We start from the raw sequence: 13,021 nt of genomic DNA on the forward strand, positions 1-13,021 counted from the left end.
GTATTTGTCTTAAAAAATCTATTGAATATATATAAATTATTAATTTAGAACCCAGTAACTTAAAAAGATTAGAATTCCGAACCTATAAGCTTCAAATCCTAGCTCCGCCTCTGCCTCCAACCCCTCATAATGGTCTGTTACAAACAGAATAGTATTCCAGTCAAAACCTATATCTTAACAACAAAAATAGAAAAGCCTTCAACCATAACTTACACACAACAACTAAATTATCAATCATATCCAGTAAAAGATTAAAAAAGTATATCAATACAACTATTGTTCAATCAAAATCTATAATAGTAACAAACAACAGATAATCCCGACATAATGTTTCACCAAGCAGATGATAAAGAAAATATTTGGGGCATATTTATATAATGGGAAAAGTAAAAGAAGTCTTTCTAGCAATGTAAAATAACATGAACAGTAAAAATAATTGAGAGTGCAACATAGCTTTAAGAGTTTTACATGGTTAAGTATTTTGCTTATACTTAGCGCTAACAGAAGTTAACACACATTGGAGCTTCACGGTAGTTCTCCACAGAGAAACTATTGAATTAGGCTATTTTTGAATTTCTCCCATATTTTTATTCCTCCATTCCCGAGGCTCGAACCCGAGAACTCGTAAGAGAATCTCATCCATCCTACCACATCTCTAGTGATTTGTAAATTTCAAATGTAACACTTGTAGTCATACTTCACCAATTTTTCTATTTCTCTTAAAGAGGAAATCTCATGGAGTCTATGCTTTCTTATATAGGTTTCTTAGTCCTATTTTTTCATTAAAGCATGTATGTATTCTAGTGAACGATAGAATTCACCCTTTAATAGCAAAAAAAAAAAGGAATTATAAACTAAGGAAAAAAACAGAAGGAATATCCACATCATGGAGAATTTTCGTTTCATGTGAGCTAGTTGCTAAAGTTCTGTTTGAATGGAATTCACTTCTCTTATACATAGATTTAGTACTTCTCAACCCCCTAACAGAAGAAAATGTAATAACTCAAAAATTGCACTTATGAAGATATCTTGATATCCTCTATTGTGTTGCTGAACCTAGTTTCATCTCCCCCCGCCAAATAACAGTGACATATATATTTATTGGAAAAGAAAATAGTAAATACCTGATAATTCCATCATGTCTAGATTCATCTCAAACCAAATTACGGAAAACTTCTTTATACACCACATTTCTAGCTTCATTTGTTATTTGGCCATCATCATCATAAACTAAAATCTTCAACCCTTTCTACTCGTCACGCGTGAAAGAGCAACATACGGTTGTCCATGAGTAAATACTGGCTTCTTCAAAAATAATCCCACATGAGACAACGACTGACCTTGACTTTTATTAATTGTCATGGCAAAAGATACAACAATTGGAAATTGTCTTTGCTGGAACTTAAAAGGTATTCTTGCATCTGATGGCGTCAACGTCATTCTTGGGATAAACACTTTTTGTCCAGCCATATTACCCGATAAAACCTTGGCTTCAATAACTCGATTTCCAAGTCTTGTGATGATCAACTTCGTGCCATTACACAATCCTGATGACTGGTCTATATTTCTCAGCAACATCATAGGAACACCAACCTTCAAAGTAATAGAGTGATTTGGAATTCCAGAATATTTAATACTGTTTAGGAATTCGGGTGTATGTACGTGCTCCAAAGCTGAAAAAGAATGATCAGATATACAGACTGTATCAGAACTCAAATATGTCTTCGCAGGACTATGATTGAGTGAAACCATATATTCATTGATCGACTCCACCATATCAAGAGTCGAAGCAAGAATTGCTCTTTGTTGAAGGTAATCAATGTCACTGGAATGATTAAAGAAATCTGGATATGTACTTTCAACAATTGCCGATATTGGATCATCACAATTATTTATGAGAAGATCACCTGGGATTTGGACTTTCTCAATGCCATCAATGGAACTCCCAATCCTTCCATCACCGATTGCTAAAATCCATTTAGAATTTTTTTTAACTCATCCAAATGTGCATCTAACTGATCTCTTTGTAACCTCATATTCTTTGTTAGATTTAAGACTTCACAGTGGGCCTTCAAATACGAAGAATTAAGAGTAGTGTTAACAATATCTTGCCTAGATCCTTTTGCAATGACAGACAAAATTTGTCTGAAGTCGCCACCAAGAACAACTGTTTTACCTCCAAAAGGTTTATCAGCACTGGATGTGTCTTTAAATCTAAGAATATCTCTAAGAGTTTGATCAAGAGCTTCAAAACAATATTTATGCATCATTGGTGCCTCATCCCAAATAATCAACTTTGTCTTTATAATCAAATTTGCTAGAGGACTACCTTGCTTTATATTGCATGTTGAATCTTCGTTTGGATTAAGAGGGATTGCAAATCTCGAATGAGCTGTTCTACCACCTGGTAACAAAAGAGATGCAATTCCACTGATGCAACAGTTAACACGATGTCTCCTCTAGATCGTATGCCAGAAGACAGAGTCTTCCAAATAAAAGTCTTTCCAGTTCCTCCATAACCATACAAAAAGAAGAATCCACCTTTGGCTTCATTCACTGCCCTCATAATTTTGTCATAAACCGACTTTTGTTCAACTGTCAAATTCATTAATAATTGTTGATGTTCCTCTAACAGAGAACGACGATTATAACGCAATTCATCATGGATTAACCTATTACTATGGTCAACTTCTTCCTCATTGTAAAGAGGTCTTGGCATTGTTGGAAAATCATGAAAACTTCTTCCACAGCTTTTCAAAACTTTTTCTAACTTTTTTAAACAACGATTTTTCAATTCATCATTTGTTAGCTCTGCTTCTGAAACAACAAAAAGAATTATAGAATTTAAATAACAATAATATAAAAAATATATTACATGATTACACAAATAAGGTACATTTAATTTAGCTTTTTAGTTAGGTTAGTCACCACCATAATAATGATTTGTACAACAAAGAACTTATGAATGCTATGTCGTGAAACTCCATATTATCTTAAACATAAAGGTTATAAATGAAAGAATATCAATTATAAAGAATTAAGTACAAACATATATGATATGAGCAAGATTGCTGGAATGATTTTTTCGCTAGAATTTGTGTAGATTAGTTTCCTCTTTATAAGTATATATTTTTATTATATACAGTTGAATAATCTATTTATATTCTCGTATGCATACTGAAATTATGTAAAAAAAATCATAACTGAAAATATAAGTTTGAACATACCTGGATTATCCAGTAAGACTCTTTCTTCATGGAGGATATCTTCTGATAATAATTGCCAAGTTGCTTGCCAAACATTTTCTGGTCGTGACATCGAATTCGATAACAACAACATAGAAAATAATTGCCTAAGATACGATGGCATACCCCAACTACTTGCCTCCTTTATGCAATCCACATATTCTTTGTCATCATCAATTAAACCAAGTGCAAAACATGCTTCTCTAAATGTATGATGATCATGATTGTTGATTCTTTTAAGATCTTCATAACATTTTGGGCCTTTAATGACATTCAACAACAACCTGAGGTAGTATAGCTCGCCAGTTCCAGGCGGAACAAAGAAAATCCTTCCAATTGAAAATGCAGAAGTTTTTCTTTTCTCCCATCTTTTCAACTTTGGTTTCCACACAAACTTAAGGGGAAATTCTGCGTAAGTTAGTTCTCTTGCTTCAGAAGATGTTTTATTTGTCTCAAACCAACTTAAAAACATCGATTCCCTTACAGTGGGTCTATTGGCAACATCATCAATCGGATCATCATCAGAGAATATGACATGTTGTTCATTTGGAAGATGAAATGATAGTCTTTCCACATAAGGTTGTCTATAGTGTATAGGAAACTCGAATATTCTCCAAGCAGCTTCGCAGGGTGATATGTATCGGCAATCACAGTACATATATTAATTGCATCAACAACCGATGAACCCTCCTCTTGCACACTTCTAGAAAAAGCGCGTAGCACGATCATTTCCTTTGTAACATATTTAAATAAGTACTTAATTGACCTCGATTGATTGCACCACTCCACATTGATGTGAGCACCATTATATTCAATAATAAGAAACGATTGTGCGGCACCACATACCTGTTGTCCAAGTCAATACCATCCTTCTTGATAGTTCTTCCACTATCCCTTCTCCTATAATAGGATAACCATCTTCATCAATTTGTGGTTGACTTAGTAAAACTTTTTTGGAAAAATGCTTTGTACACTCCCATTCTGCATGCAAGGGGAATTTTTCTGGCAGAACCACATGGGCCGTGCATCATGAAACTTTTCACGGCCCTATAATAATGAGGTCAATTGTTTCATCTGGAAATTTCTGCTGTTATGTCACAACCCAATTCCCACCCGGTCGTGAATGGCGCCTCTCATGAAGATAAGGACAGCCAAAGGAACAGTCAACACTGCTTTTAACAATTTCTTAGCATTAAACAGGTTTAAACCATAGATACTGAATAATCATAAGTGCGGAAATAAACGTAACATAACGGGGAAAAAACCATCCCAAACTCAGCCCGATGATCGGGGTGTCACAAGTCACGAGTACTACAGAGTTGATGAAAATACTACAAGTCTGGAAACATAGTCTGAAGATGATAATTATGCAGAAGATAAGGAAGAAACGGGGTTGTGGACATCGACAACTACCTCGTCTCTCTTAGTCCGCCTGGTCTGGAAGGAAATCAGCTCAGGTAGAGACTCAGCTGTGCCTGTCTCTGCACACATGGTCAGGAGTATGTGAGTACTCCGACCCAGTGAGTAATAAAAATAAAATACACCTGAGAACATAAAATCCACACGGCACAAATAATGCTATCTCAAGCAGCATCATCAGATAACATTAGAAACCAGTGAATATAGTAAGAAAATCTTTTTGAAAACAGTTAAAGATCAATCATACTCAACCAGTACGTCAGCCATTGTTACCTGACAAACGCGTATTACAGTGCCATTGTTACCACTGTTCAATATTTAATCACTCTAGAGGGGCACCCGCGCTCACTGTGGGTGTGCAGACTCCGGAGGGGCTCCTACAACCCAAGCGCTATCTACAAGGCTGAGGCCTGAACAATATCAAACGAGGCCTGAAAGCCTGCTCAAATGCACTCGAGGCCTGAAAAGCCTCCTCACCTCACTCATCATGCCCTCACATAAAGGCCCTGGCCTCAATCAAGTCCAAAAATAGTCACACAGACCCCTCGCGGGCAACATGTAAAACAAATAATACTTAGCTCAAACAATAGTTCACAATATCAGTATATAAACTCCAAGTTTGAGTAAATATGGCTGAGTTCAAGAAACAGTGTAAATCACATGGACTGAGTACAAATAATATTTCAAACAGTGAGGAAAACAGTGAGTGATAGTTCATAAAGAGTTCAAATAGTCGGCAATAAAAGCCCCCAAAAAATATGCAATAAGCCCAAATCATAGTGAAAACAACAAGTCATTGCTAAATACGCGGTAAAATATCACCCGGACTGGACCAGTCACAGTCCCCAATAGTAAATGACCGCGCGCTCGTCATGGAACGCGTGTCTCATCTCAACATAGCACCCAAGTTGTGCAAATCTGGGGTTTCAAACCTCAGGACGTCATTTCAAAATCATTACTCACCTCTAGCCAGCCAAAGTCTAGCTCGCTATGCCTTTTCCCCTCGAATCGACCTCCTTCGCGCGTCGAATCTGATCAAAACCACAAGGAATACGTCACTTAGGCTAATGGATCATAACCCAATCAAAAAGACTCGAAAATTATCAAAAATCACGAACGTTGGCAAAACCCGAGCCCCGTCCCACTTCTCGAAAAATTACAAAATTCACATCATAAGATTCCTCGTCTCCACGAGTCCATACATATCAAATTTACCAAAATCGGAGTTCAAATGCCCTTTCAAATCCCAAATTTTCATTCCAAAAACCAAGCCCTAGTTCTTCCAATTTTTACCCAAATTTCCAAGAATTAAAGGTTGATTCTTCAAAAAAAAAATGGCGTTTCTAGGTCACTAGACTTACCTCCAAATCAATTCCCGTCAAAATCCTCTTCAATTTCTACCAGAAAGCTCTTAAGGTGGTTAACAATGGAGGAAAAAATGAATAGGCTCGCGGATGAAATAATCAATTAAAAACCTCTTGCCCAGGTGTTTTTAACCCTATGCGATCGCGACCCTAGGCATGCGATAGCGATGAACAAATTCTCAGGGATTCAAAAACGTTCTATGCGAGCGCAACAGGAGCTATGCGATCGCGCTTAACAATTTTCCAAACCTACGCGAACGCGTCCAATTTTATGCGAACGCGTAGGATAAAAACATGCTGCCCCCAAAATCCTCTTATACGAATGCGGGATGTACCATGCGATCGCGTAGCTTTACCTCCCAGTACTATGTCGCGCACTCAATGGATGCGATCGCATAGGCCAATTTTTCCTTCTGCAAACATCTGCTGAAAACCTGCAAACTGTTCAATAGCTAAAACTTGGTCCGTTTGACCACCCGAAATCATCTCGAGGCCCCCGGGACCTCAACCAAAAGCATCAACACATCCTAAAACGTTATTCAAACTTGCTCCAATCTTCAAACACATCAAACAACGCTAAAACCATTAAATCACATCGGATTCAAGCCTAAGTTTCTTCAGAACTTCCGAAATACGCATTTGATCAAAAACCCAACCAAAACATCTCGAATGACCTGAAATTTTGCACACACATCCAAAATCACCTAAACGGAACTACTGCAACTCTCGAAATTCCATTCCGACCCCCGGATCAAAATCTCACCCACCCACCGGATTCGCCAAAATACTAACTTCGCCAATTCAAGCCTAATTCCACACCGGACCTCCAAAATCACTTCCCATCACGCTCTTAAGTCAAATCATCCCCCAAAAGCTAACCGAATCACCGGAAATCGCATCCGAGCCCTCTAACTCAATAGTCAACTTCCGGTTTGACGTTTTTCCAAAACAAGCTTTCCTTAAAGAGACTAAGTCTCCATTTCCATCTAAAACCAATCCAATTCAACTCGATCACCTCAATAACGATAATGAAGCATAGCAGAAATCAAATATGGGAAAAAGAGGGCGGTAACTCACGTGACGATGAGACCGGGTCGTCACATGTTATTTTGATTCCAATATCAGCGGGTAGTTGAATATTTGTTTATGCTCAATGAAGAAGGCAATATATGAGCATGAGGCAACCCCTCGCTTTTGGACTCAATAGTATAAATCACTGCATGAAGAAGCAAATAGAATTTATTGGATAAATAAACAGTTTTTAATCTATATTAAGAAATTTTCCATGGAAAATCAGGCATATTGTTTTAAATTATTACTTCAAAAGTTTATATATCATCACCTTTTACTGCCTCCATTTGTTGTTCTCGCAAGTCCTTTATCAAGCGATCCAATTTGATTTTAAATACCCTAACTTAAGATGTCTGCGACGATCCTCAAGATTTAAGCCTCTCGTTACATTGTCTCAGAATCTCGGGCCACTTCGGATGTGAAGTTGAAAGTGATAAAAAGATCAGGTACCCAGCCCATTTGCATATCGCCATAGCATCTTGATAATTTTGAAGCATGTATCGTGCACCACCTCGTGAGTTTGACGGTAGAATAATTCTCTTCCCTTGAGTGTAGTTCTCCATTCAAAACGGCTTCTTCTAATCTTTACATACATCGCAAACTCTCAAATTGTTTTTGATGAGTCCTATAATACTCTCAATCGACCAGATTCAATCATTGTATATGCCCATCAACTAAGAATTGCCGGAAATAATCTTCTTGCAGAACAATTGTTGGAACTTCACCCTCCTTTCTATCTTGAACTTTTGTACGCAAAAAATTCTCTCATGCCAACACATTTCTCTCCTACAGTTGGTTCACCTTCATTTAAGGAATTGCCTCTCTTGTATCCATCTTCACCGTATGGAAAAAGTAAAGGATATTGGGACCAAAAATATGCAGCATATCAATTCATTTATCCTCTCTGCAGTTGTTCGGATTGGGTTTCAATATTTGATATTCTCATCACACATAGATAGTTCAAAATCTCCAACCACTAAAGTAGCTACCTCTGAAACGGTCGGTAAGTTGTATCTTCTTCATCTGTGTTTTTTCCCTATCAATCTGAGCCTAACATTGGAGCTTCCATCTTCTTGAAACTATCCCTTACCATTCTAAATGTCTTAGCCAAAATATTATGTCCATCAAGCATTTCTTCAGATCAGCAACAATCTCGGCATGAAGTTTGTTTAGGTGTTGACCATGACTGAGAAAAAATTATATATGAGAATTTATATATATTTTCCTAGGATGTACAATATTATTTATTTAATTAATTCTAAAAATTAATACTAACCTCACAGCATTCTATTTTTGTACTTCATTCCGTATCGTAAAATGTACAGTTGCGCAAATTTTGGGGTAGATCCCACACGGAGGCAATAAACTTCCTATCTGATGATAATTCTGGCCAAATAACTTGAATGTTCTTGGTCCACGCGTTTGATTGAATTGAGACATCGACCTTTCCTCCCATTGAAGTAAATGGAACATAGAGTTTAACTCCTAACATTATCTCGGAAATGGTCACTTTTAGGACCTACGTATTTATAGAAAGAGGTGAAGAATGATGAACATACATATGAAAGGTAGATTACCGTGGTAACAAAAGTTACGAAATAGAGTTTTTCAACTAACCTGATCCAAACAGCAAATGCTTTAAAACTTGAGGAGGCTCTTTAGTATTTGAGAGCTTTATTTTTCCACGACCACAACACAAAGAGAAACTCCGGTTTTTTAGATTTATAGTGCTTGTTGCTTCTTTCTTCGTACCAAAATATGTCCCACATTTTTCACATTCCATAAGTAGCATCTCCTATATCCCAATACTCTATCACATGAGGAAGAAATAAAATTTAGTATAAAAGTGGACCATTTAAGGATGATGATTACGGTAGGTTTATTCTTTTTTAGTATAAAAGTGGACCATTCTGAATTTCCTAATAGTAAATTAGATTTTGTGTATAGTTTAGTTATGGTAGGAATTATTTTTTAAGAAAGACTTAATTAAATAAAATATTGTGTATCTTATATCTATCTATATTATATTAAGGAAAATAGATGAAAAAAGTTCATAAAATAATCAAAGCCAAATGTTTTAAATTTAAACAATAAATGATTCTTCTTTTGAGAAACATGTTGGACGTTAGATTTTGTGTATAGTTTACTTATGGTAGGAATTATTTTTTAAGAATACTTAATTAAATAAATATTTTGATCTTACATCTATTCATGATTATTATTAAAGAAAATAGACTAAAAATGTTCATAAAATAATAAAAGCCTTAAACAAGAAAACGGTCCTTTTTTGGACAAACCTTGTTGGACTTTCAAATCACCAATTTTTTTTTTTTAGATTATGGTAGGTACTTTTTTTTGAGAAATTGAATCAATTAATATAATTCTAAGTAACATTACACCATTAATATTAAAGTTGAAATAATAATTCTACATTTATTACAAGCTTTGTATCTGACCTTATTTGCGAATAATATACCATTAATATCGGTATAATTTACTTATGGTAGGTATTTTTTTTTAAGGAAGAATTAATTAAAATATCAAATATTTTGTATCTGCCAAAGATCACACGCTAAAGCCTAAGCAAGAAAGATCACAGGTTAAAATTTCTGCCAAAGATCCTTATAAATTGATTTACTATTATAGTCTTTTTCTTACAAATCTTTATTTAAGCAATTTTTACTTATATATTAAGAAATGGGATCGTGTGGCACGCCGACCACTTATATATTATGAAATCGAATCGTGTGGCACACCGACCACTTATATATCACGAAATGGGATCGTGTGGCACGCCGACCACGTATTCTGTGTTAGAAGAGATTAGTTTGTAGTTTTTCCTTACTTATTCCTACCGTTTCTTTTTTATCTGTTATCCCCAAAAGCATGTTCCCTCCAGTCTTAATTATTACTTCCGCTGTTATTTTGTAGTGTTTTGTATATATATATCTGCACAGGTTAATTAGTAATCCTGTCTAGCCTCGTCACTACTCGCCGGGGTTAGGCCAGGCACTTACCAGCACATGGGGTCGGTTGTCCTCATGCTACACTCTGGTGCATCTTTTTGCACAGATCACAGTACCGGAGCAGGAGCTTTTGGACAGCAGTAGGAGCATTGGGAGCTGACTTCAGTCCAGAGATTCCCCGAGGTAGCCTTGCTGACGTCCGCATGGCCCGCAGTCTCTCTTATCCTTGTTTTTCGTTTGATTTCCTTTGTAATCGGATCAGACAGTACTGTGTTTTTATTCAGACTTTGTATTTAGCATTCTGTAGAAGTTTGTGAGTTAGTGACACCAGATCTGGGTAGAGATGTATTTGAGCTTCCGCACTTGGTTTCAGTTATTTATGTTTTTGAGACTTCAACTTTTATATTAGTTGTCTCGTCTTTCTTTAGACTGTTGATGTTGTCAAGAGAGGTATTAAATTATTGACTTGCCTAACTCTATTAGTAGGCGCCAATCACGATTTCCCGAAGATGGAAAATTCGGTGTCGTGACAGGGAACAAGGGTGGCCTCATTTTAAGAATGGCCAAGGATGGACTCAAGCATGCAAGGGAAAAAACCATAAGTTTTTTGTCAAACCCATTGCCTCTAGTATTAAATAATTAGCAATGGGATAGAAATGGTTTATGTGTAATCTGACCCAAAAACCTTACGTATTAATGGGGAATCTAAATGTCTCTCGAAGGCTTGTCCTTTCATTAGGGATGTAACTGCAGTAATATGTATATTTTTTATAATAATTATATATATTATCCTTTCCATCAAAAAAAAAAAAAAAAAGCAGAGTCTGTGTTAATCTTACTATGTCGTTACATTAGTATTTAAAGTTTTTGGCACTTCATATAATCATATATACCCACTATTTAAGCCAGGCGAAAGTGCGACAAAATATCATCCTTACATAATTAATTGCTATTCGATCATAACTAGTATTAAAACCGCGCGAGTTGCCCGGATGATACTTTTGAAGCATTACTCTCAGCACTTTAAGTTGTATTCCTTTTTCCTTTGGTTCCATTTATTTAATGCTATTTCTTTTCTTCTTTGTCCAAATCTCTTTTTTAAAAAAAGTTCAGGTCAATATACTTTTATTAATTATTCTTTTTTACTTTATTATGAAATTAAAAATAAAGATAATAAAAGAATAAAGACTAAAATAAGCACTCAACTACAAATGAAACACGTGTTCCGCAATGTGGAGAGTAGAAATAAAGCATGCAAAACAAAATCTAGTTTAAAAATAATTCAAATCCTTTATGTTGTCTTTAAAAATTGCCAAGTGACTTCATTTTTAACTTGTCACTTGGACATTAATATTATAGATAGAATAAAATTGATTCACTCTTGACCTTGAAATTTTAGTCACTAATTTTCCTTAACCAATGCACAAGGAAGTTCTGAAACTAATAATGGTGTTATTTCTAAACTGTGATTTTGTAAATAGATCTCTAACCATTAATTCTTCTAGTTAGGAATATCTGAAACTAATAATAGTGTGCCAATAATAATAGTGTCAAATTGCAGGGTGTGTGATAAAAATAGGTGTAAAAAAAGGTTATATCATGGGCATTTGTAGATAGAATTGATAATTGGTTTCTTTTGTCACGACCCAAAATCCACTAAGGGTCGGGTGGGCGCCGGACACCTCTGTCAGCGCCAGCCAACTAGATTATTCAAATTAATTTCCTCTTTTTAATATACCTTTGAAAATCTAAGGTTTTTCTGTCCATTATTCATAAATAAAAAGTTTCACACTGATTCAAATTTAGAATAGTAACAATTTAGTACAAATCCATTGAAACCACCCATCCCAGAAACCCGGCTGTCACAAGTACGATGAGCAAACTACCGATAAGGAAGAGAAAATACAACATCTGTCCGAAATACAGTGGACAGGGAATTTAATAATAAAATTGGCTGGGAAAGGAACTACACTGGCTGCGGGTCGTTCCCGAACAATGCAGCGTCCCTAGTCCCTCAGGAGTTATCCATGCTGCTACGCTCGAGGCAGGCTACTACGAAGTGTTGTATACCTGTGCAACAAAAATCACAGAAGGTTGTATGAGTAACGTACTCACGTTGTACTAAGTGAGTATCTCCGCCTCAATCCCGAGGGGTTAGAGACGAGATGGCCAACTTGCCGACCTCACTAGAAGGTCAATTAGCATATTCTGATTTAAGTGCGAGAATAATCGATGGTATTTATTATAACGTTCTTATTGTGTAAAGCAAGAAAACATGGTAAACACCGTTCAACAATAAAATTCCAAGGGTCTTCTAAAGTCTGTTCCTTTATTGTCTTATTATGTTTATATCAAGCCACGTAGGGCACGATTCACATTTAGGAAAACATTTTTTCGAAGTAACAAGATTGACATGCGCATAATTGTCACCTCGCCGAGGTCGACGGCCCGCTCCAACAGGATATTAGGATATTTGGGAGGTCTGTCACTGCCGTGTAGTGAGCTTAATGGGTCGTAGGCGGCAATGCGTTCCGAACGTTGAGATTTGTGGCACATGGCATATTCTCACCGTCATGTCTAAAGTGTCGGGTGTTGGCTGTTTTTCCTATATTAGTCAATAGGACTAGTATCCTTGCCTCTGGGCTGCGTAAATCATCTTTATGCGATGCGAGGTGCACATCATAAAAATAGCATGCTAATTCATGACCATAAGATATCTTATCTGGGGAAGAAAGTTTATTTCAAATAAAATGTTCGCATTGCCTTTAATTTCATTTAAGAACCTGAGGGAAGTTTAATCCTTTTAGGAAAATAGGCTACTACTAATTCAATGTGAGTATTTTAAATACCTTATTCAAGGACTATCCATGGGATTCACATATATATCGCTTACGTATCATAACATGCTTTTTGGCCCTACTTCCCCGGAACAATTTAATTCTCTCCTCTTTTTTTT

The 13,021-nt window shown here is 36.1% G+C and overlaps 1 protein-coding gene across 1 annotated transcript; it reads right to left on the bottom strand.

Moving 5' to 3' along the window:
* Positions 1 to 1,239: 1,239 nt before the first annotated feature.
* LOC109221468 lies at positions 1,240 to 3,903 on the bottom strand. The gene is made up of 4 exons (XM_019385950.1): positions 3,228 to 3,903; positions 2,542 to 2,817; positions 2,063 to 2,404; positions 1,240 to 1,967 (listed from the first exon to the last, which is right to left on the bottom strand). Exons 1-4 carry the CDS (start codon positions 3,901 to 3,903, stop codon positions 1,240 to 1,242), a joined length of 2,022 nt encoding a protein of 673 aa, XP_019241495.1.
* Between the last annotated feature and the right edge of the window lie 9,118 nt (positions 3,904 to 13,021).

The sequence above is a fragment of the Nicotiana attenuata genome, unplaced genomic scaffold (genome assembly GCF_001879085.1).
Source record: "Nicotiana attenuata strain UT unplaced genomic scaffold, NIATTr2, whole genome shotgun sequence".
Taxonomy (NCBI): Eukaryota; Viridiplantae; Streptophyta; class Magnoliopsida; order Solanales; family Solanaceae; genus Nicotiana; species Nicotiana attenuata.